The sequence below is a fragment of the Euprymna scolopes genome, chromosome 22 (assembly GCF_053919585.1).
Source record: "Euprymna scolopes isolate OS-2025 chromosome 22, ASM5391958v1, whole genome shotgun sequence".
Lineage (NCBI taxonomy): Eukaryota > Metazoa > Mollusca > Cephalopoda > Sepiida > Sepiolidae > Euprymna > Euprymna scolopes.
In genome coordinates this window covers 45,895,467-45,922,532 of record NC_136503.1, presented here as the reverse complement: position 1 = coordinate 45,922,532, position 27,066 = coordinate 45,895,467, and the positions used below count along the sequence as shown (strand labels likewise).

The following is a 27,066-nucleotide window of genomic DNA, read 5'->3' as shown; positions in this document are numbered from 1 at the left end:
TCCAAAGTATATGACACGCAGATTACAGGGAGGAACGATAAAATTGTCGCCCTAGAAAAGACAACATGATTCCATTTCCGTTTAATGAAAGCTGGTTTTCTATTTTTGTTGCAGACCATTTACTGGTTGGCCAGTTGTGTACCAATCACAAGAGCGATAGGAGCCTTCTATCATGCCTGAAAGTAATACAATGTTCAATAAGCGAGATTGGAGATGTGCCACTGTACAACTCATGCTCTCCACAGATCCAAGTTATGACGACAGGACCATTGCCAGTAACATCAAAATGCAAATTCGGATAACAGGGATGTGACCAGTGTGATGAAAACAAAGTTTCCAGCCAAGATTATGGTCTTAGATGTGGTTTTAAGTGAGGACCACATCATGCCACCTCACATCTTCGAAGTCGGCTTGAAAGGCAACATCAAAGTGTACCTGGATGTGCTGAAGAGTATGGTGATCCCCCGTTGCAATCAGGTGGCTGTTGGCAGACCCTGAGTGTGGAAGCAGAACTTGGCACTGGCCCACAATTCCAAAGAGAAGAATCCAGATTGTCCTCGATGGGCGTGTGTCCAAAAAATTTGATTTAAATACGGGTGTGCCACAGGGATCGATTCTTGGACCTTTGTTATTTCTGATATTCATAAATGACTTACCTGATAAAATTGTCTCTGACATGGGTATATTTGCTGATGACATCACGCTCTATAGCAGGCACGTGGGGAAAACTAATGAGCACATATCTAAGGTAATGGCCGAAACCCTAGAGGAAGACCTTCAGTCTGGAGTGGAATGGGGTCAAAAATGGATGGTAATGTTCAACACTGCCAAGACAAAGCTCATTTATTTTAATAATTACATGAAACGTTACCAACCACCAATAACTATGGCTAGAGATATTTTACCTGAGAGCACTTCATTCAAGCTCATTGGCTTAATGTTCACAGGAAACACGAGTTGGAATAGATACATCAAGATTATTGCTAAGGCTGCTACAAAGAAAGCGGGCTCTCTCTATCGTGCTAGAAAGTTACTTATGCCTGAAAGTATCCTGTACCTCTACAAAGTCACCATTCGCCCATGTATGGAGTACTGCTGTCACATCTGGGCTGGTGCATCTGCTACTAGTCTCTCACTCCTGGACAGGGTCTAAAAGAGAGTCGCCAACCTAATAGGTCCCGAACTGTCATCTAAACTGCAGCCCCTGTCCCACCGACGAAATGTTGCATCCCTCTGTCTATTTTGCAAGTATTTTAATGGTGGATGCTCTAACGAACTAAAAGCACTTGTACCCCCTCGACAAAAATACCCCCGACAAACCCGACAAGCAGCAAAGTCCTATACCTACATGGTTCAGATCCCTAGATGTAAGAAAGCCTTTTACTCTAACAGCTTCTTTTTTTTTTTTACAAGGTGGTCACTACTTATCAAGGCCCGGAAGCCACTCGGCGATAAGGGTTATTGCGTGTACAGTACATTAATGTTGAGATTTGATAAAGTGTCTTACTTAAGAGGGCAGTTCATCAGGAATTTGTTTATGTTGGACTTGAAGACATCCAAGTTGTAGTCAGGTGGGAAACAGGCAGACAAAACAGAGTTCCACAGGTGTGCACTTCTAAGGAAGAAGCTTTGTTCATGGAATCTACGTTTTGATTTTGGCACAGATAAAGAGTGGGGAAAACTTTTGAAAGTGGTTTCAGCTAGATGGGTGTTTTTCGTGAAAGATTTGCAAGGGGGGAACCAGCGATGGGGGCAAGTTCTGGTTGAAGCTTTTTCAGCACTATAATTAGAATGCCGTCAGGGCCAGTTGCTTTACTGGAATCAAGGTTCTTGATTAGCTTAGCGACCTCACGCACAGATATTTGTATGTTGCATAACGTGTTGTCTGTTATAGGAGGAAATATGGGGAGTTGATGGCCTTCGTCGCATAGGGTAGAATTAGCTGCAAAGTTCTTGGCAAATAGTTTGGCCTTGTCTGATGCTGACGATGATGCAGGTCCATTGATGATGGTTGGGATAGAACGCACGCTTCTGTTCAGGATCCTGTTTGCTATTTGCCAAAACTGGTGGGAACCAAACCACTGCTCAGCTACTTTGGATTTAACGGACTGAGCATATAGCTCTCTTGCACTTTTTATTACTCCTTTACAGTGGTTGCTGGCAGTCCTGAAAGCAGCTCTAGTCACAGTGCATCTTACCCAGAACTGCAGGACTTTGGAATTCTCTTCCGGTTTCCTGCTTCCCCAACTTTACTGACATGCAGAAGTTCAAGTGTAATGTGAACAGATATCTTGCTGCTAAACTCCCTACATAGTACCCCTACAACTTAGGTCCCTGATAGTAGCCCTCTACATCAAAGTGGCAACATGCCTTGTTTGGGGTGAAAATGTAATATAAAAAAAAAAAAATACCTTGGCGTCAGAGGGAATGCTACAACTTTGCACCCTTCTCTCACTGGCTCTTCTACTCGCCCAATCTTAATCCGTTGGACTACTTTATTTAGTCATATGTTGAGAACATCACCAACATGACCTCCCACAACACCAAAGCCAGCCTGATCGCCACCATTCGCTGAGCATTCGCCAAGCTTCTGCCAGTGCTTATGGAAAAGGCATACTCCCAGTTCCAGACCCATATTGGGACAATGATTGAGGCTGAATACTGCCACATTGATTAGATGTCAGCTCTCTTACTAAATCAAGTTACCTGAATTGATTTTTTTCAATAAAAGCTTTAAAATAAATCTGTAGTGTTGTTTTCTTTAAGACGACACATTTATCATTCCACCCTGTACAAGCCACTAAACACTGAAACAAATCATATTTTTTAATCTGAAAACACAAGTTAATATCAACTAATGAAGATTTAATAATGTTATCACCAATTCAACAGAAGAGACATTGCTAGTCTCTCTTTCTCTACTCTAAAACATTTGCAGCAAAGCTCGTCGTCCTACAACTACTGTAAATAATTTTCCTTGTCTCCAATCAAAGTGTTTGCCTCAATGGTCACATGACAAGCTCATCAGCCCTATACGGCACAATAACATTGACACACCGGTTCTCGCTAGATCACAGAGGTTAAGCAACATTGAGCCTGGCCAGTACCAGATGGGTGACCATTTGGGAAGGCGAGGCACTGTATGTACCATGAGGGTAAATACCAGGATGGGAAACTGGCATGGTCTATCCTTCTCTCGAGGGTAGATGGGTCTCTCTTAAGCCGTGGTAGGCAACCTATCTAGTGATGGTGTCACGATAAAAAATACCCTTGATAGCTCTGGCGAAGCATCAAGTATTCAGCTACGGACAAGATTTGAATTACACTACAAACTTGTGTAGTGAGTTCAATCTTGGCTGCGGCCGCATGTTATGTTTATGTTACATCAACCCTTATCCTCGAGTGGTCTTTGGGCCTTGATAAGCAATGACTCATTAGTACAAAAAAATGTAAAATATACGTTTTGTAATGCCTTACCCATACCGTTCTGTACAATGCATGGAAATTTTAAACTTCTATTTTCTTGTGGCTGAAAAAAATAAAATCATTTTAAAATTAAGAATACAGAAAGATGTCAATACAGATATATTCTTTTTCTTCTTCATCTTCTTCTTCTTCTTCTTCTTCTTCTTATCTTATATATAAAATAATTTCGATTTTTTTCTTGCTATTATAATCTCAATAGAAAATTAACTGAACACTTCTAAAGCAAATCTCTAACTCTCACCACTTACTGCACTTCTTAAAACGTGTTTCGTGAAATCATGTGTAGACGTCATTACATTTTTAAAAAATACTACATTTATTCCAAACACAATGCCTCTCTCAAATACATATTTCCACAAAGACAGTAACAAACATTTCATTCTCTATCAATCAAGTCCTCCCACTTGCCTAACAGTTTTCTGTGTGTATGTGTGTGCACATGTTCAAAGAGGAATAGGCTATATGGAGAAGAAAGAGGGGGATGGAAAGAGGAAGAGAGAAAACGGAGAAGCGGGGGGGGGGTGAAGTCTTAATAGAAATATGTTACATTTTTACTCGAGACAATTTCAGGTAGACCTGCTTGTTCTTAAATAAAAAAAAGTATATGTCCTGTTCGTTAATGTGACTCTTTATGTACATGTGATAGCACATGTTATCTCCCATATCTATTAGAGATAAACACTATCCCTGTGACAGGACCACAAGTAAAATAATTCTGGGGCTAGTGTTGCCACAAACACCATACTATGCAGAAATGACCAAAATGAATATTGCAAACCGTGGGACCCAGAAGAAAGACCGAGGTGTCATGATCTACAGGTGCTTCTTCGATTACCAACATGGGGGACCTAGTCATCATGCTGTGAATGTCAGCTCATCTAATTTCTGGAACGAGAACACCAGAGATCCAAAAACAGGTAAGTAACTTTTCCAATTGTAACTACAACAATACAGACTAAACAGAAAAGCAGAAAGGCCCAACATAAAAAAAAGCCAAAAATCCCAAAGGAAGAAATGGACCACAAAACAAAATAGACTGATAATGAAGTGCTATTACAGTGGCCACCCAAACGAAAGGGAGTATTGGAAACGAATGAAAGAACTATGGGACATGTCTTCTGACCAGCATACAATGGAACAAAAAATCACTGACCAAATGAAACTTATTCTCAAGAGAGGTTGTATCTCAAAGTTAGAACTGAAGGAAATACAATGAAAGGTAAATGATGAAACAGAGCAAGAAACAATCCTCAGCTAAAATCCACACATAGACAAGCAACAGAAACACTGAAAAGACTGATAAATATGAAACAAGAGAACTAAGGATGAAACAACTGAAGTAGAAAACATCATAGGCCTTATGAATGAAGTAGTTGTATCAGAAGTCTTTGTCTAACGCAAAGCAACAAAACTTTTTGGTTAAAACGGCAAGCAGAGGTTTACTAGTCACAAGTTGAGTCGAGTAGAGTTCGCTGTTCACAACACGAGATACACGTCAACGTTCTCTATTAGCATGTCTTAAACGCTTCTCCCACTCCTCCCAGCGACTCGTCTTTTATAATGTTTCGGGGACACCTAATTTGCATATACCACACAAGATTACTAAAGATCTACGCGTGAAGCGGAAGCTTTAAAAGACAACAGCCGCCATCTTGGGGCCTCTTTTTTTTTTCTTTCTTCTGTCTTTCAGCCTGCTGCCGAAAGGTTCTCGCCCGTTTCTGAGGTAGGTCCTCTCTATGTCTATCACAGTAATAAAGAAAACTTCCAACCCTAAGGAACCGAGAATGAAAGAAATTAAAAGTAGAAACAAAATAAGTGAACAAACTCCCTCACCCTCTTCCCCGTTCATCGCAACGGACACTATCACAGATCTAAACAATCTAATCTATGCAGAGGATAAGACGGTAAGTGTAATTTTAAAGTAGAAAGAAAACCTATATAATAATGGAGTGAAAAAACCTGGATGAGAAGCCAAATAGAAAAACACAGGAAAGAAGCCAAAACGGTAAAAGAGGATGAAAGGTAGCAGAAAGGGATGGAAAAAAATGGAAATCTGACTCATGAGAGACTAAATGATAAACATGAAGAACTAAAGATAGCAGCAAACAAAAGAAGATTGTGATGATATACATAAAATAGTACAAACAAAACAAGACCTTTAAAAACAATGAAAGCCAATTTTATCAAAACGTAAATGAAAGAACAACAAAACCAGATCAACCGGACCTGACAGAAGGCAAACACTAGTGGAACAAGATATGGGGAAAAGCAATAAGAACGCAATAGAAATGACAAATTGCCGAAAAACATGAAAGAAGAGTTGCAGCAAATCAAAGAAGGGACAGAAAATGAAATCAACAAAGAAACCTTCATAACAACCCTAAGAAAAATGGCAAACTGGAGAGCACCAGGTCACAACGGAATACGCGCATACCAGTTCAAAAAGTTTACGGCATGAAATGAAATGCTAATTCAAAATATGAAAAAATACAAAGCAGATGTGCCAGAATGGATGTCCAAACGTAGAACTACACTGATACAAAAGACCACCTCCAGTACCTGCAGGCCCATAACTTGCAAATGTCGTTGCCAGCAAAAAAATCAATGGCAAATGGCTGTTGCGATAATGCAAATGCATTTGCAAAGGTTATCAAAAAAGAGTACTAGATATCTGGGGAGACTTGTTGTCACCTGGACTCGAGGAAACACCACAGATTGCATCAGTGAGTAATCTGATAATGACCTGTTTGAAAACTCTTAATAATAATAATAATAATAATAATAATAATAATAATAATAATAAATAATGATAATAATAATAATAATAATGATAATAATAAAAGTAATAACAACAAATAATAATAATAATAATAATAATAATAATAATAATAATAATAATAATGATAATAATAATAATCTTCTCTATATTAATAAAGTAGCCGTAGGAGTTCCCCTCTAAAAAAAAAATTTCATAGGTTTATAACAACAAATGCCCCATAGAAATTCAATTCAGCTAGACTAATAGCCACAATTTTATGTAGCTTTCAAACACTTTTGCAGACAAATTCAATCGTGGTAATATACTACATTACATCCTAGGAGCAATGCCATCACAATCGCAACATCCTTATAGGAAGGTGTACCTATTTTTTCCTCTAAATATTTAGTTCTACCACTACAACCAGTCGACACCAGGAGGAAGTCTACACATTCCACAGATTCTACATTTACACCACCTGTAACTGGCTCATACACAGATATACCATTATCTTTCCCAAAAAATAATAAAGTCTCCCTTGGGAAAGTCTGCTGCCTCTAGTTTATTGCCCACTAATTCTCTTATTCCGGAATTAGATCATTATAAACGAATACTTCAGAAAATTACAATATGGTGTCACTAAGACAAATATTGATTCACACATGAACCTAGGTCGTCGCCCGCATGAAGTGTGCAATACTGACGACCTAACAGTATGGGCCACGGCGCAATCTATTGGCTATGCCTCGATTTTAATTTTTATTTTTTATCCAGTTCTACATTCTACTATGTGACAAGTCACGCGTCCTATATGGAGCACATAGGTTCGTGCCTATGTCGGAGCACGTCACTGATGAGATGCAGTACATCGAAACCTACTTTGGGTCTGGTGTTGTCCGTTGTTGATGCAATTGCTCGATTCCATCTAATTCTGGGTTCTAGCTTTATCATGAAAAAAGTGTATGTGAACGGGTATTTATATATATCGATCTATAATCTCCTCTTTATGTCTAATATATGTAGAAAAAGCGGTTCATCCTCCATAGAGACATGATGTCCCTCAACAAATAGGTTGTTCTGTAATTGTGCCTGGGGAGTCAGCTAATTTCAGTTAATGTTTGTAGATGTGATATCTACCGCCTGTATACCAGCAGTAACTATCTTAGTTGTATAGGACGCATGACTTGTCGCATAGTAGAATGTAGAACTGGATAAAAAATAAAAATTAAAATCAAGGCATAGCCAATAGATTGCGCTGTGGCCCATACGGTTAGGTCGTCAGTATTGCACACTTCAAGCGTTCGACGACCTGGGTTCGCGCCTATGTTGGAGCACGTCACTGATGAGATGCAGTACATCGAAACCCACTTTGGGTCTGGTGTTGTCCGTTGTCGATGCAATTGCTCAATTCCATCTAATTCTGGGTTCTAGCTTTATCATGAAAGAAGTATATGTGAACAGGTATATATATATATATATATATATATATATATATATATATACACACACACACACACATAACGTCTTTAACACTCGATAATCGCACAAGCATATAAAATTAAATCAACTCCTAAACATGATGCAATTCTGCTTAAAAAAAAACTAAGCACGAAATACTGAAACACTTAAAAATTACCATGGTGAGCTCTTACAAAAGGTTTGAGAATTATTGGCATTTTACCACGCATTGCTAACTCTTTGCTTGGACAGACGGAACTGCTATAGCATGTAAACAAACACATATTGCTCTTTCCTTTCACGGACGGAACACTCTCAGAATGTAAACACAGCATTGGATTGAGAATGTAAATATGCACAAAATACCAACACACCACTACCCCCTCCCCCCCCCCACTTCCCAAAACGACCTGAAAAAAATTCTTTTACGGGTACCAATATTTAATTTTCCATTGTGGAGCGATTATCGAATCTTTAATGATGCGATATTTTTTTTTTCCTGGTGACGATTTCATTTAATCTTATATTTTTGACCGATTACCTACTTATAATGTCGACCTTTTCTTTTTAAAACTGTCTAAACACTTAAGTTAAACACCAAAATATTATGCAGGTAGGTTTCAAAGTAAATTTTATTGGCGACAGAAACACTTATTTATTATATACTAGCGAGGGGTACCCGGCGTTGCCCGGGTGTTTGGAGGTGTGTGTGGGGAGGGGGTAAAAAAAAGTAAGTATGAGGATCGAACCCGTGCGACGTTAACCATTGCCACACCACGAGATGTTAACGGATACACGTTTGAATTTATTTAATTATTATTTGGCAGGTGCCCATTTTAATGAGTTAATGAGGTCAAGTTTGACTGTGGGATAGTATTCATTTACTGCTGAACGCTTCCCCCCCCCCAAGATGTTATAGGAAAAAGACTAACCCACATGCGGCGAGCGATAAATATTGAATATTTATCTTCCCGAAATTGAGCAAATTAAATAGACAGGCGAGCTTCGTTGTTAACTGTGAGATATTACGATTTATATGTGATATAAAAAGTTTTAAAAAGTTGTGAAGTGAGCGACCACTTCTCTGAAAAAAGCCTTTTGTTGACATACAGAAAAAGCGAACACACATACATACATACATACATTTTCGCTTTTATATATATTGTACGAGCCTTTTTCAAGTCTCACACACAAACACACATTCACATTTCAAGCTATGTCATATACATACGCGCACATAAACATATGCGCCCACGCCCACACATGTACACATATTCACATTCGCGTACATACACTCATATTCACCTGTATAGACACACACGCTAACGCACACATATGTACTCACACACGCGCACATGAACGCACACATGGACGATGTCACTTCCGCTTCCTAAGGAAATATACACATGCGCAAATGACCACCGGAAACAAGTATAAAACAAAGAGACAAGCTTTTTCTAACCCTCTTTAGGACCAACTCTCAACCAGAGAGGTTGGGCTAACCAGCCGCCTCCCTTTCGGGAGGCGCACGCTCGCGCGCATCACGCCCACTTACTACTATGTATGGGGCACAAGCTAACAGACTGTATGTACACATTCACACTCTTTCTCTCTCTATCTACTACTGGTCCCTGAGAACACCTTCGCGTAGCTGACTACTAACTGACGTCAACTCTCATATCCTCTTCTTTGTCTACACGCTGGACTATCATTCTCAATTTCCACTACAACATTCATTTCTCTTCCCACGCGCGAACAAACGATAGTGACCCGAACTTGAGATGAACACACATTTCCTATTCTTGCTACAACACCAGTCCCACAAAGAACATTGGTTACACTTGCGCGGACATGAACACATGTTATAACTAAAACGTTCATTCTTTCAACAGCAAATAAACGACGTTTATCTTATCCATCAATTGAGTCTTTGTTTCCTTCAATTCCATTCGTTTCATTATTTTCTTGTAGCGAGCTAGGGTATTATGCTCTGGTCCGCTACAATATAGATATGTTCTTGTTTTTTTTTTTACACTTTTACTTTCTATGGAGTATTTTATTTACTTTTCTTTTTCTGGCCGATTATCGAGACTTCAAAGACGTTATCTTTGGGTTTTTTTTATTTTTGTTTTTTGTTCTTATACATGTATGTTACTATCACTGTTTTATTTAGAAAACCCATTCTTTATATGCAGAAGGGATGGTGTTTTGTAATTGTTCTGTACTTTCACCTAACAAGTTAAAAATAAAAAAGATGACGTAAAACTTGAATTTAATTTGATAATATTTGTGGAAGATTTGATTCCTCCCAACCCCCCAAAAAGGAAAGGAAAACTTGAACAACAAACGGAAACAGCCAGAACTACTTTTCCCTACTTCGTCTTAATGTTGACGATGAATACCTTAAAAATTGACCGGTAAGAAGGTTTGCTATAGCTACTTTAGAAAAAAAAAAAAAAATGCGTGCAGTATACCGAGAAGAAAAACGATGGCTGACTTGAAAAGTTCTGTCATCGGTAGAAGGCAGTTATCTACTACTGATTTCGATCATTCTAAAGAGTTAATATACAGTGAGAATTCCTCGCTTCGAAAACTTCTGGTTTTACTTTCTATTATTATTCTAACACATCATTTCTCATATTTTTTTTTAAAGTTATACTGATTTAGGCATGACAAATAAGTTATACTGATTTAGGCATGATAAATAAGTTATACTGATTTAGGCATGACAAATAAGTGCATAATAATGTTTTTTCCTTAAATGCTTGTTTTTAGAATACGGCAGTACCTGCAGGTTATTGCCTCCAAACTAGCACTAATTGCCAGTAAGCCACAGTGCTGACAATCACAGAAATTGGCTTCCACTAGCTGCCCAAAAACAATGCCCAATAGTGGAAGCCAGATTATTTCATTTGGGCCATGGCCGCTAGTGTCCGCTATTTCCCAGGGACAGCAGTGGCCACCAACAACAACTGTAGTTTAATTTGTTTTTGATGGGGGTGTCATGCTTTTACCGGGCAACGCCGGTTAATGGGTCTTGCTAGTAACAAATAATAATAATAATAATAATAATAATATTGATAATAACAACAAATAATAATAATAATAATAATAACAACAAGAATAATGATAACAGCAACAACAACAACATAGTAATAATAATTATTATTATTATTATTATTATTATTATTATTATTATTATTATTATTATTAATATTATCACAGCAAGAGACACTAAAAAATGAACAAGACATGAACAGAGAGGCAAGGAAGAAGACGATTAAAAAAAAAACAAGAAGAGAAACAGCTGCAGAGGATGACAAAAGATGAGACTCATGAAAAACACTTGGACATAGTTATGAAAAGGACACCTAAACAGAAAAACTGAATCCCTAATAACAGCGGGACAAGATAACATGATTAGAACCAAGTACATCAAATCAAAGTTCGACAAGACACAAGAAAACAGTAAATGCAGACTCTGTGGACAAAGAGGTAAGATAAACCACATAATAAATGAATGCAGCAAACTAGCTCAGAGAATATAAGAATAGACATGATCAAGTGGGGAAGGCAATAAACTGGGAATTATGTAGACAACTGCATCTTGAACATCCAGACAAATGGTACAAACACAAGCCAGCAGTAGTACTTATAAACAAAAATCACAAAATCCTATGGGACATGGATGTACAAACAGATAAACTAATCCAACTAAAAAGACCAGATGTCATAATAGTTAACAAGAAGGAAAAGTCCTGCCAGATCATTGATTTTGCTGTTTCAGCAGACCACAGAGTGAATATCAAGGAGACAGAGTAGAGACGTGTAGAGAGGGGTCGTGGTGCTAGGAGTGCTCAAACACCTGCTCCTTTTACTCCTGTTTGAAAAGTGCCCTTTTCAGATGAATTTATTATAGGTCTGTGCCGAACTAATACTATATTTTTGCCGTTTTTGTCACTTGAGCACCTGCCCTAAAGACGTTCTCTGCACATCATTGACAGAGAAGTGAAATAAATACATGGAACTTGCCAGAGAGCTCAAAAGGATATGAAAGAAGAAGAAAGTCAAGATAACACCAATAATAGTCGGAGCACTAAGAACAGTTCCGAAAAATGGGAGAGATTGGAATCAGAGGGATAGCTGAGAAGATACAGTGGATAACAATAATTAAAATGACTGAAATATTAAGGAATACCTTTGAAAGTAGAGACTGATACACATAAGTTGCAAACACTAATCGAACATATGGAAACTGCCACAGAAGTAAAATAAATAAATACATAACTAGACATAGAGGAACGCCACATGGAATCAAGAAAACTGAAACTGCATAAATTGTAAATTATCCCCCCCCCCCCACCAAAAAAATTGTAGTGTCGGCAACAACTGGCACCACACCAAATGGGTTGTGAAGGGTAAAAGAGGATGGAAGGACTGAGGAGAGAAAACACTAACCAGACTTCCACTGAATGAGTGCGAAGAGGACTAGGACGTTGGGGAAGTTTATTGCCACCCAAATTCGAAACCAAGGGTCGCTGCCAACGAGAAATCAACATTAAATTGCTGTTGTGATTACGCAGATTCATTTCCATAGGTTATTGAAAGAGATTGAGAGTACTCCAGGGAACGTCATAAGTTGCTGGCAGAGAGAAATCTTTGATAGCCTGTGTAAAACCTCCTGGTGACTCAATAATAACAATAACAATAATAATAATAATAATAATAATAATAATAAATCAATGGTAACTGCTAATGAGGAATCAATGGTAAGCAGCTGTTGCGGTAACATAAATTCATCTGCAAAGGTTATCGAAAGGAGATGGAGAGTACTGGAAATCTGCGGAGACTTGTTGTCACTCAAACTCCAGAGAACACCACAAGTTATTGTCAAAGAGAAATCTTTGATGATGGCCTGTGTGTCCACTCCTAGTGAGTAAAATAATAATAAATCACTTGAAAAAAAAAAAAAAAAAAAAAAAACAGTGTAAAAAGATTAATATGTCACTAAAATAATCAAGTTAAAATTTAAATAAAGATTTAAAAAAAAAATCATTCTACTCAGAATTATCAAGAATTCCAATTTCTCTTGCTAAATGTTATCCAGTATGTCTTTATATCTTCTGACCTTTCCCAAACCATACCATCGGTACTTGTACAGTTTAATCAAGACATTAAAAACTGAAAATATCGAGAGAAAAAAAAAAGGTTATATTGCACGTATTCGTTATGGAATGAAGTTCTCCGGGAAAAAAATTCACTTACTTTCATCAAGTAGTTTTTATTTTACAGCGAAAAAAAACAATTTGTTATGATACCGAGCAAAAGGTTCGATTTTTAGGGGAAAAAAAAGCAACTAATACAGATGGAGAGGGAGTGTCGGCGCTTTAACTGGAGTTATCTCCCCGTGGCGTGTTCAACAAATTTCATAATGGCTGTCTTCAACGCGCTCTCATAAAAACGTGTTTTTCTGCTGTAAAATAAAACTACTTGATCAAATTAAATGAATTTTTTTCGGAGATCTTCAGTCCAAAACGGATACGTACAATATAACCTTTTTTTTCGATATTTTCATTTTTGAATGTCTTGATTAAACTGTACAAGTACCTAAATATCATTTAAATCTGCTCTGGGTCGACCTAGACGAGAGGATCCAAAATGGCCGACCAGGACTGAGATATGACACGTGCCGTTGTTTCCTTAATAAATTATTTCAGTTAGAGCCGATGAATTGTCAGATATTTTTTTTTTTTTTACTTCGTTTTGTTTTGGTAAGGTTTCATTATTATTTAACATTTATTTGTGTGTAAGTTGCTATTTATTAGTATAAGCTCGAGCCGTTGTTTCCTTAATAAATTATTTCAGCTAGAGCCGATGAATTGTGTGTAAGTTGCTATTTATTAGTATAAGCTCGAGCCGTTGTTTCCTTAATAAATTATTTCAGCTAGAGCCGATGAATTGTCAGATATTTTTTTTTTTACTTCGTTTTGTTTTGGTAAGGTTTCATTATTATTTAACATTTATTTGTGTGTAAGTTGCTATTTATTAGTATAAGCTCGAGCCGTTGTTTCCTTAATAAATTATTTCAGCTAGAGCCGATGAATTGTGTGTAAGTTGCTATTTATTAGTATAAGCTCGAGCCGTTGTTTCCTTAATAAATTATTTCAGCTAGAGCCGATGAATTGTCAGATATTTTTTTTTTTACTTCGTTTTGTTTTGGTAAGGTTTCATTATTATTTAACATTTATTTGTGTGTAAGTTGCTATTTATTAGTATAAGCTCGAGCCGTTGTTTCCTTAATAAATTATTTCAGCTAGAGCCGATGAATTGTGTGTAAGTTGCTATTTATTAGTATAAGCTCGAGCCGTTGTTTCCTTAATAAATTATTTCAGCTAGAGCCGATGAATTGTGTGTAAGTTGCTATTTATTAGTATAAGCTCGAGCCGTTGTTTCCTTAATAAATTATTTCAGCTAGAGCCGATGAATTGTCAGATATTTTTTTTTTTACTTCGTTTTGTTTTGGTAAGGTTTCATTATTATTTAACATTTATTAATACATGAGATATTTCTTCCTAACTGAAATAATTTATTAAGGAAACAACGGCACGTGTCATATCTCAGTCCTGGTCGGCCATTTTGGATCCTCTCGTCTAGGTCGACCCTGCTCTGTTATTCGGCGATGTTTTTTTTTTTTTTTTTTTTTTTTTTTTTTGCTTCACTTAAAGAAGATCGTTTCGCCTTCTTCTAAGGTACCCACGTCGAGATAAAAAAAAAAAAATAATAATAAAAAAAAACATTGCGCTCAGAAATGTATAATATAGGTATATATACTTACCAATAGTTGGCATTCGTAAGGTTGAAAGTTTGTATGCGAGCAAGCCGTGGCCCTTGTTGAATTCATTAAACAATTTAAAACAAATATCGAAATATAAAAGCGAAATAAATTTCTCATGGCTATTTCTTCTTCGTAAGATCTTACGTAAGACGTGTGTTGAGAGGGGAAATAAAAGAAAGAAGTAAAACGTCTTTAATTTGGTTTCATTTCAGTGATTTTTGTTTTCAAAAACAAAAAAAAAACAAAAAAAAAACAAAAAACTCAACTACTCCTCTTCCCTCCCTCCCTCCCTCTCTCTCTCTCTGTCAAGTGATCTATTCGCCCTTTTTTTAAAAACACAAATGCCAAAATGAAAGTTTTACTTAGAAAAAATTTATTTTTACACCTATAAAGAGAACGAAAGTGATAATATGCAAGCAGGTTTGTGTAAGTTCGGTGGACAACTGCCACTCCCTTAGTAACAAACGTCACCTAACCTTTATGAAACAACATGTTAGACTCATTTCCGGCCATCAAATGAAGTGAAGTCAACCTGTAAGGTATAACTCTAGCAGCCATCCAACAAAATATTAGCCTTTGAGCGGGAATCTTTAAAATGTTCGATTCTTGCTTAGGAGACGATCTTCCCAGGCTTCGTCCTTTCTTTCAAGTGGAGGAATAAGTTTATTGCATGATCAACTGAGGTGTTCTCACTGAGGAAATACTGACTAATTTGACCAGGGTTACATTTATACTGGTTCAGAATGTTCCCTTTACTTGGAGGGGAGGAGATGGGGGGGGGGCTGGACATCCCATTGTAAACTGGACATTGTACTGTGATATATCTCGTAAAGGGATATACTTGTTTGAAATAGCTGAGTGGCCTTGGCTACTGTAATCGAATAGATCAATCTAGTAAGTCGCCTTAATGAACAGTTGTTTGCAATCGTAGCTGGTAATCTGTTTAAGTGTTAGGCTTTTGGCATATCTTACGGTATTTCTCCTGTAATGGGGGTCAGAAATTTAAGTGAGATTTAATTTCCTTGCCCCAAACAAATAATAAAAAAGGAATGAGAACAAACGACACCTCCTTCTGATTTAAATGAACAGCATTTATTTTTTTAACAACAATAAGGCAATTACTTTATTTTTTAAACAACAACAATAAGGTAATTACGCAAAGGTAAATAAATGAACAAAAAGGGTTGTTTTCTTTGTGAACGGTGACTGAGGTAATTAAATGTTTTTATGTAAAGAAGAAAACTGTTCTTTTTCTCGCTTACTTAGCGGAGAGATATACAAGGGTAAAAAGAGTCCATCAGGGTAACAAGTCCATCTCCACGTGGAGGAATTAATTGTTGGACGTACGCGTGTTTAACGTCCAACACGGATGGGTCGACATTGATGTTTACACCATGCTCAAAATATCAACTGACTCGTTTGAGTGCAAAACTGCTCTTTTTATAGATCCAGACCAGCTCCAGGCAGCATTAGATTCTGCTGATATTTTGGCATTTTGGAAATTCGTTAAAAAGATTATATTCTTAATTTTCTCATTGGCTGGTTGTGTCACATGATGGTGCTTCCAACTACGTCCGCCAAAAATATGTTATTTTTACTTTTGTTATTTTGAGCATAGTGTGTGGACGTATTTGAATTTGTGCCGTTGCTGAGAGATTATGTTTTTTTCTCAAAATGCGCAGGGAAAAATTGCAATGAATAATGGCTCGTTATTTGCGTGCGAGTGTGGTGTGTGTGTGTGTGTGTGTGTGTGTGTGTGTGTGTGTGTGTGTGTGTGTGTGTGTGACTGTACACTCCCAGACTGCTACTCTCTTCCATATTTATGCCTTATACCAGCCGATCATATTCTTGTATGTTCATAATCATTGCATCATACTGCATCGCATATTCGTGGGAATGTGAGTAAACTTTTCTCCATGTTGACTACATGTGTTGTGTAGCAGGGGACTCATTTTAAGAGAGACGGAGAGTTCATATTAAAGAGATATGACGGAGGATTCATATTGGGACAATACATATAACGGATATAACGATAGCGATGGGAGGGGAGAAGGAGAGACATTCATGTGGCTATGCATGTTTTTCCAAACACACTTTTATCAACAAAAGAATTCTCAACATATAACTCTAACCTATTTTTTTAACAATATATTTTTAATTTGTATTGTTCATTCTTTTTGGCTGACCTTTTTAACATTCCGGTTCCAAACAGAATGAACAATCAATTCTTTTTACGATATAAACAATATCTAACTATTTCTAATAGAATTTATCAATAGACTAAAGTCTAACATTCCAATTCTTAACTTTGCTTACAAGGTTCGAGTTTGGCTTATCCTAATCTCATTTTCACTTATTTAATATTCTTCTTATTTACATGGAAAGGGGACAGCTTTTCCCTATAACACATGGATCTGATTGTCAAGGTTAAAGTGTAGTACCTGTTCCTGTTCATAGGGTCTCCATTGCATTTCAGATATGAGCTTGTATTTAATTTTCTGTCTGAACGCTAGTTGCAGTTTGTTTAACTATACTAGTCCACATGATCAGTTGCTACAGTTTTAATTACGATGACTTTGTCTTGCTGTTGACTAACTTTATTAATAATCCATTGCTCTGGTCATAACTCCTATGAGTTCATCTGGTTATTGACTAACTTCACTAGTCCATATTATTTGGATTCTTCAGGCTACTGTTCTCATTTTGAGTGTCATTTTCATGACATTTCAGTCGATGTAACCTCTGTCCTTCTTCAGGTTTACCTTGTTGAACTTGGGAATCTTTCCATCAAGCTTGGGAATCTGCACATAGTTTCGAATGGAAACCTTCAATTAATCTATGGAAGTAGCATGCTTGTTGCATCAGCCGTGATTGGGTAGAAATCCAAAGTAATTCGCAATTGTATTTTTTGAGTACCGCCCACACTAAAGATTAAAATTTCAACCCCCTGGAAGTTGTGTAGTGGATAAAGTACTTGGCAGAATTCAGTTTCAAGTTAGACTCTTATGGACTGTTCAAGAACTATTATTTCTGCCTACTACATAAATACATACTAAGAAGGTCGGAGGTTACATCGGTAGAAACGTTGTAAAAATAACATTCAAGATGAGAACGGTAGTCTGAATAATCTAAATAATACACATTACCAATCCTCATCTAAAAAATTCTCAAATATTTACTAGTCCAATCTGATCAACTGTTCCTGTTAATGTTTTGTCAATTTTGTCCGGTTGTCGATTAACTCGACCTGTCCAGCTGTTAATTCGACCAACCCAGACAATATTCAACATTGCAACTGCATCCTGAATGACAACAATCACCGAAAGTCTGAATGCGGAACAGAGATGATGGTGAATGGTTTTGGATGTGAGACTGGTTGAGTGTGCTACCCAACCAGTCCTGAATCCAAAACTATTAACCATCATCTCTGTTCCTCATTCAGACTTTCTGTGATTGCTGTCATTCTCAGTACAAACTGTCCTTTTCAGGACAATTTTTCTTCCAGTTCACCAAGCTGTCCACAGTTTCTCCTTCAGTTTACTGAGTTCTCCTTGACCGCAGTACAAATGAACAAATTTCCGCTTCCTTTGGTTCTGTTCTTCAACCAGTGCAACAGGACAATTTCTCTTACAGTCGTTCAACCACAGTGTGAAGAGGCAATTTCTCATTCTTTGTGTTGAGCTGTCCTCCAGCAATTTTCCTTTCAGTCTGTTGAGCTGTCATGCCTTTGCCTTTCTCAATCCATCATTCAAGAAGAGAGTCAACCCCTATCACTCAACATTAATGTTCCTGCAATGCCTAGTTTAGTGTTCAGTCAAGATTTGTCTCCCTTTGCATATTGAAAATCAACTAGACTACTGGGCATGGGCATTGAGAAATTTTTTAAATAAAAACGGACTCATTAGTTTAACTCTGAAATCACACATCTATCACTTTGTCTGTTTCTTTCTTTTCTTTTTTACCCTTTGTTTAGTTTTGCGAGCCAAGTCTACAATATTACATCTGGTGACGAGAATTTAAGTAACAAGCTTATGTTCTCTACCACGAAAAAAAAAAAAAGAAAGAAAAAGAAATGAAATCTGCACAGGAGATTTTATTTAGTCAATAAAAAGATATGGGGAGTAGTATTTTCCCCATTTTACCCAATTTCAGTATCCACTCTGACCAAAATACAATCAGCATTCATTGGAAAAAGTGGACAGGTAAACTGGAAAACTTATTCATTGACAGAAAATGAGAAGCGATTATTTTATAAGGTTGACGAAAGAGTTCCTGCGATTTTTAACTTTTAAATTCAGATGAACATATCTCGGCTCAAACAAAAATTTACTGATTGAAATAAGCACCATCAGAATCTTTTGCCAACACAAAACAAGTATATTCATGCCAGTAACATAAAAATCTTGTGTTCTGGTGGCGATGAGATCGCTGAAGTTTTTGAAGCATTTCTCATGCAGAAAGTTGTCAAGAGGCTTGAAAAAGTGGCAGTCGGTAGGTGAGAGGTCTGGAGAGTATGGCTAATGAGGCAGAGTTTTGTAGCCTAATTTGTTCAACTTCTGCAAGGTCAGATTAGCAACGTGCAGTTAGGCATTATTGTGGAGGAGAATTAGACCTTTTCTGTTGACTAATGCTGTTTTTTTTTTGCCAAAGTTTCTGATGCATTTCTTCCATTTGTTAACAGTATTTCTCCACCGAATGGTTTTGCCTGTAATAAAAAACCTGTAATGAATGAGACCAATCGCAGACCACCAAACAGCCAACATAACTTTCTTTTGGTGCAACTCTGACTTTGAGAAGTGTTGTGGAGTTTCAGCAGCATCTAACCACTGGGCTGAGCATCACCAGTTGTTATAAAGAATCCACTTTTCATTGCAAGTCATAACCCGGTCGAGAAACAGGTTGTGCTTGTTGCATAAAAAAGGGAAGATGAAAGTTCTTAATACCGTTTCTTTTGGTTGTCGTTCAATTCATGAGGCACCCATTTCTCAAGTTTTTTTGTCTTTCCTATCTATCTCAAGTGGTTGGAAATCATTGTATATATTATGTCTAATGTAGAAGCAAGTTTTCAAACAGTTGTGCGTGGATCGCTTTGACTAAGGCTCTTGATTGTTGCCAAGAACTGATGGCCAACCACTACGCTCACCATCTTTAAGACTCTTGTTGCCGCCACAAAATTTCTTAAACTACCATTGTAGTGTGGGTTCAGTAGTGGTTCCTGGGCCAAATGTTTCATTGATATCATGAGTTGATTCAGCAGCTTTTTGGCCTAGTTTGAATTGAAATAAGAAAATTGTGTGAATTTGCTTTTTTCCCATCTTATATATAACATTCTAAAAAGAAGGCATAATTGTTTGGAAGCGATCGTAATTTAAACGATTAGATAGAGCGAAAAGCACTCTTTAAAATGATATATAAAGTAAAGGTATTATAATGAAAACTTATATAAAAATGCATAATTTATGGAGAGGTAGATTTAACATCTTTCACAATTTCAATGACAAATAAATGGATATCAGAACAAACACTGAAGTGAAAGATGAAACGGAAATACCAAACCAATATGAAACAATGAAGAAATCATTAACAAACCATTTTACGACTCAAAAATCGCATCATACGAAATTTTCAAATTTCGACACGTGATGCAAAACACAGACGAAAACCTGGATTCATACCATGCTAAGCTAAGAACACTAGCATCCACATGTGATTTACCGCAAGGGTGTACGTCCTCTAAGAGATAATTGTACCATCAAGCAAATACTAGACGAAGCCAAGGCCATTGAACTTGTCCATACATGGGCTGCAAACATAAATCATTGCATTTTCATTTTATAGCAACAACAAAAGTCACAAGCGATACCCATGATGTAACGGAAACAGAAACAACTTCAACAGTGGACGTCATCTCAGACATGATATTTGTCCATCGTTTGCGAAGATGACCGTCATCATGCAATTGTTCTGTGGGTTTAAAGGTGGTTTGTTAGACCAATTCGAGCTCTGAAGTATTTCCCTGCATGTTGTATACCTGTGGATAATTCTGAATCAGAAGTGTTGACTGCTTTGTCTTGTCTAATGTTACGTTTTCTCTTGCGTTCTTTATTGCGTGCAGATTCAGCAATTGTAGTCCCTTTGTGAGTTGTGGCACACCAGGAACATCTGTTTTGGATTAGTTTTTCCGACGAGCTGAATACAAACCAAACTGACAACAGATTGTCCCTGAACCGTTTCTGCTGTCCTCCTGTGTGTCTTTTTCCTTTGGACAGTTCACCGTAAAGGAGCTATTTTGGGAGCCTTGAATCAGACATGTGGCATACATGACCTGCTCAACGAACATGGCACTGCTGTAATGTAACATGGTGTGCACTGATGGAAGGTTTGACCGGGCAAGAACCTCTGTATCTTGTTTTGCCACTTGATTTTCAACAATTTATGGAGGAAAGTCATATGGAAATGGTTCAGTTTCTTGGCATGTCTGGCATATACAGTCCACGTTTCATAAGCACCTCAGATATACACAAAATAGAAGTCACCATGTTGTGCAGAGACAAAATAAAGATGGCAGAGAGGTGTTGCTATTACTGCGGATAATTGGCAACACACTTGATGTGTCTGGCCAAGGGGCAAAAATGTAGGAACTGCCTTGCAAGGAACCTTTTTGCTCAAGTTTACAATTCGAAACCAGTTTACAAACAAATATGAAGTATTTAATGTATGAACACCAGCACGACATTGTCAAGTTGAAATTGGGCAAAAATGGCAACTGACATAAAGCCTTCTACTCAAATAGTAGTTTTCCCTCGGACTGCTGCAGTTTGGAATTTCCTCCCGGGCCCCTGCTTTCCTGACTGTACTGACATGCAGAAATTCAAGTGTAATGTGAACAGACGTCTCACTGCCCAACTCCATAAACAGTGGTCCCAAATAGTAGCCCATCACGATAAGTGGCTGTGTGCTTTGTTTGTTGGGGTGAAATGACAAAAAAAAAAAAAAAAAAGAAAAGATTAGCGAGATCGTATGGCCCGGAGGTTTTTTGGTTGGTTTATAGATGGAGAAGGGGTGAAGGAAATGAGGCCATAGAAGTCACAACAAAGAATACATTTAATTGACAACGTTTGAAGTATGTAGAATCTGACTCCATGCAATTAAGGACAGACGAATCTTGAAGGTTGAGAACCGGTTTTATTTATTAATGACAGTTTTAATTAGAAGAGGTAAAGTGTTCGTAGGATGTTTATAGGTGTGTATGCATTGATAAGGAAAGAACTTTTGTAGTCTTGTATAATTTAACAAAGAATGAATGTTCGTAAGCGTACTTATCTTTTCGGACAATGGGGGTGGTAAGTGGGTGGCCGGTCATGCTACTGCTGGTGATATGTGTCCTGGCTTTTAACTTGAGAGCGGCGATTCTTTCCTAAACAGCTAGCAGCACGGTGTCTTCGCCTCCTATGTTTTTCTCCTTTTTTTCTTTGGTTTGTGTGAATTACGCATTGGTTAGAATTGAAGGCGTTTTGGCCCATAACATGAGAGCGTAGTCGGCTTCAGTTCACTGGTGCCTTATTTCTTTTTCTTCTTCATCTCTTTAGGTCGGGTGGGAGAATCCGTCCGTGCGTTCACTGACGCAGCAGGGCGAATCTCCTCTCTCTCCTTTTTGGTCCCCTCATTTTATAGTCGCAAACCGGCTCCCAGTGACTGTGATATTTTAGGCCTTTATTTTAGGCGCGGAGCTCTGCCATTGGCTGATAATTCTTTTGTGGTTATCTTATTTTTTCTTCCCAAGCGGAAGCGATGCGTGGAGCCATGTGCAAACGACGATTTTTTATTTTGTCTCTCATGGTGGATGCGTTAACATCAGATTGGCTGCCAATTCTCGTCATGTTCCCACAATGGCGAAGACAAACGGAATCTCAAAATAAAACTAAAATAAAAAGAATTGTCACATCAAAATACAATCAAAATCCACAAATTGAAAAACGATGACGACATGCTGAATTTACAAAAATTTACAAAAAAAAAAAAAAATGTATTTGAGTGCAAAGTTAAAGAGATTGAATGCAAATTCAAAAAGAAGAAAAAGCTTGAGCTGAAACGTAACTTGGAAATCAATGAAACTGAAGAGAGAAAGAAAAGGCAGAATGGAGAATCACGAGGAAGCGTTCAGTGACATCAAGAATTATTCCAATGATATTACGTTCATCGACTTTGATTTGATTAACATTCTGAACGAGCATATTTATTGGATTGTGCGGTGTACATAACGAGTGTATATACGTGCGTCCATGCAGGTCTAGTCTATATAAATATACCTGCATATGAAACTGATACATCTAGTGTTTATAAATGTTCGTTGTGGATGTGTGTGTGCACACATTCAAACAGAGTTCACGCAACATGTCATTAGTTCGGGACGGGTTCATTAAACATAACACTTAAGCACACAATGGCCGTTTGATAACGGACTACTAACCTTGGGTTGTGGCTCTCTTCGTCTCTCGGACACTGCAAGAAAGCATGTGAAGCAGTAACAGAACTTCTTTTTGTTTTTGCTCGTTTATTCTCATTTTCACAATTAGGTGTTTCCCTCATGGATTTACAATGCTTCTCTTCTTTTAGTTCTTACATCGTTTCTTAGTTGAATTAACTCAGTCAAATGTTCTCACGATTGACAAATTTAATCTCTTCTTGTGGACAACTCCTTCGTTCTGACTCTTGTATCTCTAGTCTATATATCAAAATCTACTCTTTCTTTGTTACCAGGCCAATTCCATTGTTTATTGTTTATAAAACTGAATTGCTAAATCTATTTTATTACATAAATATTTCTGTGATATTTTATTGCTTATAAATCTAAGTTAAAATTCCTCCGCTAGATTTTTAAGATACATATTTTAGCTAAACATTCCTTTCTTTCAAAACATTCTCTTTGCATACCTTTTTCTACATAACAGTTAGCAAATCAATAATAATAATAATCGTTCAGACCTTTGGCATTGCCCGCCGCAACATAGCACAGATACTACACTGTGATCATAGCCAAAATGCCCGATTTAACATATTGATATGAAGAAAAGAAAAACGACTGGAAAAATAAATGGCTAATCTTATAACTCAGAATAAATGGTTAGTCAAGCCTCTTCAACATGCCCCCCCCCACTACCAAAAAGAAAAAGCAAATGAACTGCAAAAATCTTTGGCCAATTAAACAGAGTTAAAAATGGCCAAGGCCAGTGTAAAGGTAACAACAGAGTAACTAAAAGTTCCTAAATGGAAATATGATGAGCTTGAGCAAGGTTTTGAGAAGATCCAAGTGGCGTGTTTCTCTCTTTTGTTTGAATTTTCTTATCATTTTGTTCTTGCTAGGGATGGGGCTTTGTACCAGATGTTAAAATTCTTCTATTAGTTTAGTTACTCCAACCGAGAGATCTTTTAAAGATTCTAACCATCCCTTTAAGTGCAATTTTTTGTATTTCTCTTGTACTTGGTTCATGGGGTATATTTGTCAGATAGTTTTTGAAATTCTTTTTCATTAGCTCTGTTGCTCCTATAATGACTGGTATGATTGATACCTTCTTAAGATTCCAGTTTTTTTCCATGTCGTACATAAGTTATTGGTATTTTGTTATTTTCTCCTTCTCAGTTCTGTTAAGGCCAGCATCATTAGGGATGTTTACTTCAACTAGGGTTGCTACTTTCTCCCTCTTGTCTAGGTCAGGCTTAATAGCCCCATTTTCTAGGTATGTAGCTGTAGGAATTTCGTAGTCATAGTGGATGGTGTATGACTTATTTCCAACTGTTCTTTCTGGTAAACATGTTCCCAGGATTTGCTACTACATTGGATATTCAAGTTTCTGAATTGAAAGCCATGTTTACTTTCAGAAGAGTTTCCGATAGGTAGCTATTATTGTCTGTATTTTTGAGATGAGGTGTTTTCATTGATTGAGATTGTCGGAATGACTTCCTCATCTTGGTTGTAATCGTCACTAGTGACATATGGCCGAGTGGTCCTAGACGTTGTATCAAAGTTTACAGTTACCCAAAGGTGCTGAGTTCAATCCTGAACGAAGGCAGTAAAAAGTAACATTCAAAACAGAGAATCAGCAACTAATGTCCCAGAGCCTAGCTGGAGTCTGAACACAGTACCCCCGTAATAATAATAAAGGGTTGGGTTCGAGACTCCTAACAAACGGTTCCCCAGTTCGATACAATGATGAAGGCCGGAGGGCAAAACGGCCGAAACATTGTGACAATTACAACCAAGATGAGGAAGTCAGTCCGACAATCTCAATCAAGGTAGCTATTATGTACAAGTCTTGGAGAGTTTTCGGTGGGTAGCTGTTCTGTATAAGAACTGCTTGCCTATGGAACACTGTTCCACTGTCCTGTTTCCCGGTTGAATACAACCTGGCAACCTTCAAATCCAAGTTCTTGTTGAGCCATCCCCATAAATAATTAAATAATACCAACTTTACACTATTAACGATTACTACACTATCACTTTACATTAATTAACCCTTATCCTCGAGTGGCCTTCGGGCCTTGATAAGCGGTGCCCCCCTCCCCCCTGTAAAAAAAAAGTCTCAAACTTTAAAATTTTGCAAGCAAAGAGCAAAACATTGTTCTCGTGTTGACATGAAAAAATTATATGCGGGAATGCTAAAAGAGTCAATATTTTCATGGAGCAATTCTGGTTTCTGATTGGTTGCTAACAGAACACATATCCATTTGATTAGTCAGTTCCTATCGTCAGTGTCTATAAGTTTCAACTTTATTTGATCATACCGTAATATACCTAAAAAATTTTGCAACTTTTTCATGATGTAAATGTATGAATTTATTCACGAAGTAAATCCATGAAGTTTAGCAGAAAAGCAACTTCAAGAATATTCTTTTCAAGAAAAAAAGTCTCCCACACTCAGTGAACTGTTTGAATAGAAACAATGCCAGTTTAATAAAATCCGCTCTTGCTCCAACTTGACTCGTCCACGCTCACTCACTCATATACTGGAGCAACTTTTATTATCAAAAAGTGCAATGTATTAACACAGTTGTGGACTGCTTTTACAGTCTATTCTATCTTCTCTCATATACATGACTACGAACCATAGTAGTACTAAAGAAAATGGACATTTCTTATCATAAATACGATGCCCATATACATAGACTATACATTCATGTTTTTTTATTATTATTATTATTAGAGACAAAAGAGATTAGGTGGTAAGTCAAGATTTATCTCCCTTTGCATATCAGACGTTAAGAAGATTACTCGGCATGAACATTGTGAGATTCCGGAAATAAAAAACGTCCGGGGAAAACTCATCACTTTTAATTTCGGCATGAATTGAAAGCACACATCTATCTTTTCAGCTTGTTCTTTCTTTCGTTTTTATTGGTCTCCCGACAAAAGGAGGGTGGACCTGTAAATTCACCCTTGTCCGTTTGTCTGTTCGTCTGTCCGCACTTTTCTCAATAACTACGCCTTGGAACTTTTTTAAATTTTGCACAAACATTAAGCATGATATGATATATGAGTAAAAAGTAACAGAACAGATTTTCTGGGAAAACTCCGCCCCCACCCCCACCCCCTAGGGGTGATTTTCGAGTTACAACGGCTAAAATTGACACCTTTGTGCTTATTAACATAAATTGATGCCTTGGATTTTTATAAAACTTTCTGAAAAGTTGTAACTAATTGATTTCTATATAATTTTATTTGTCTATACTTTGCGATAACTCTTGGGTGTGCTCCAGGGGCTCTTTTAGGGCTAATAAAAACACCCCATTTTGGGGACTATTTTACCATATCTGTTCAAAATTTTCTGTGTATGTCTAGTTTTGCATGGTGCTGAACTCAAATTTGAATATGTTAAGGCCTTGGGAGCTTTTGGGGCTAAATGGGGGGGGGGACAAATGAAGGACTTCGTCATTTCTTTTTTTGCATGGTGCAGAACTCAAATTTACATATGTTAAGGCTTAAAACTGCACCGTTTGTTCATTTTTACTAGGATTTGACGTCCTCTGGGGATTTGGAGGCTAAATGGGGGAGGGGCAAATGCTGAACTTAGTCATATTTTTTATGCCTCGTTCACTGTGCACTCACGGGGGACCATGCATGCTTCACTTGTTCATTGTTTAATCTCATACGCCAATCTCTGATACTACATCACAAACTGAACTAACCAGTTTCACAATTGTATTTGTTTATGGTATTTGTTTATGGTATTTGTTTAAGGAGTTAAATTGAATATAAAAATAACAAGTTTATTTAAACTAGTTATTTTTGTGTGTGTGTGTGTGTGTGTGTGTGTGTGGATTATATAAATATTTATTCAAATTCGCCTTCTAGAAATAAATTTTTATTTTTAGTCTGCAAATAAAAGAGCCCAATATCTTATTTAACAGTGTAGGGCTATCATATAATTGTTTGGCAATTAAAAAGCAGTTTGTAAGTCAAATATGATCTGTAGTTTTAATATTATCTTATTTAATCTTTACTCTTATTATCTGATCCAATTTGTTACAACTT

General features: G+C 37.2%; 1 protein-coding gene across 3 annotated transcripts in view; it reads right to left on the bottom strand.

Moving 5' to 3' along the window:
* LOC145243399 (uncharacterized) overlaps positions 1-14,797 on the bottom strand; it is a 103,415-nt gene extending 88,618 nt beyond the window's left edge. The window contains exons 1-2 of one of the 3 annotated variants that reach the window (XM_080106250.1): positions 14,538-14,797; positions 3,484-3,529 (exon numbers count right to left, since the gene is read on the bottom strand). In XM_080106250.1, coding sequence (XP_079962376.1) covers positions 3,484-3,529; positions 14,538-14,654 — 163 coding nt within the window. In that variant the 5' untranslated portion in view covers positions 14,655-14,797. Of the gene's footprint in view, positions 1-3,477; positions 3,530-14,537 lie in introns of all 3 variants that reach the window. The other 2 variants (XM_080106249.1, XM_080106248.1) reach the window with 2 other exon arrangements.
* Positions 14,798-27,066: the final 12,269 nt, after the last annotated feature.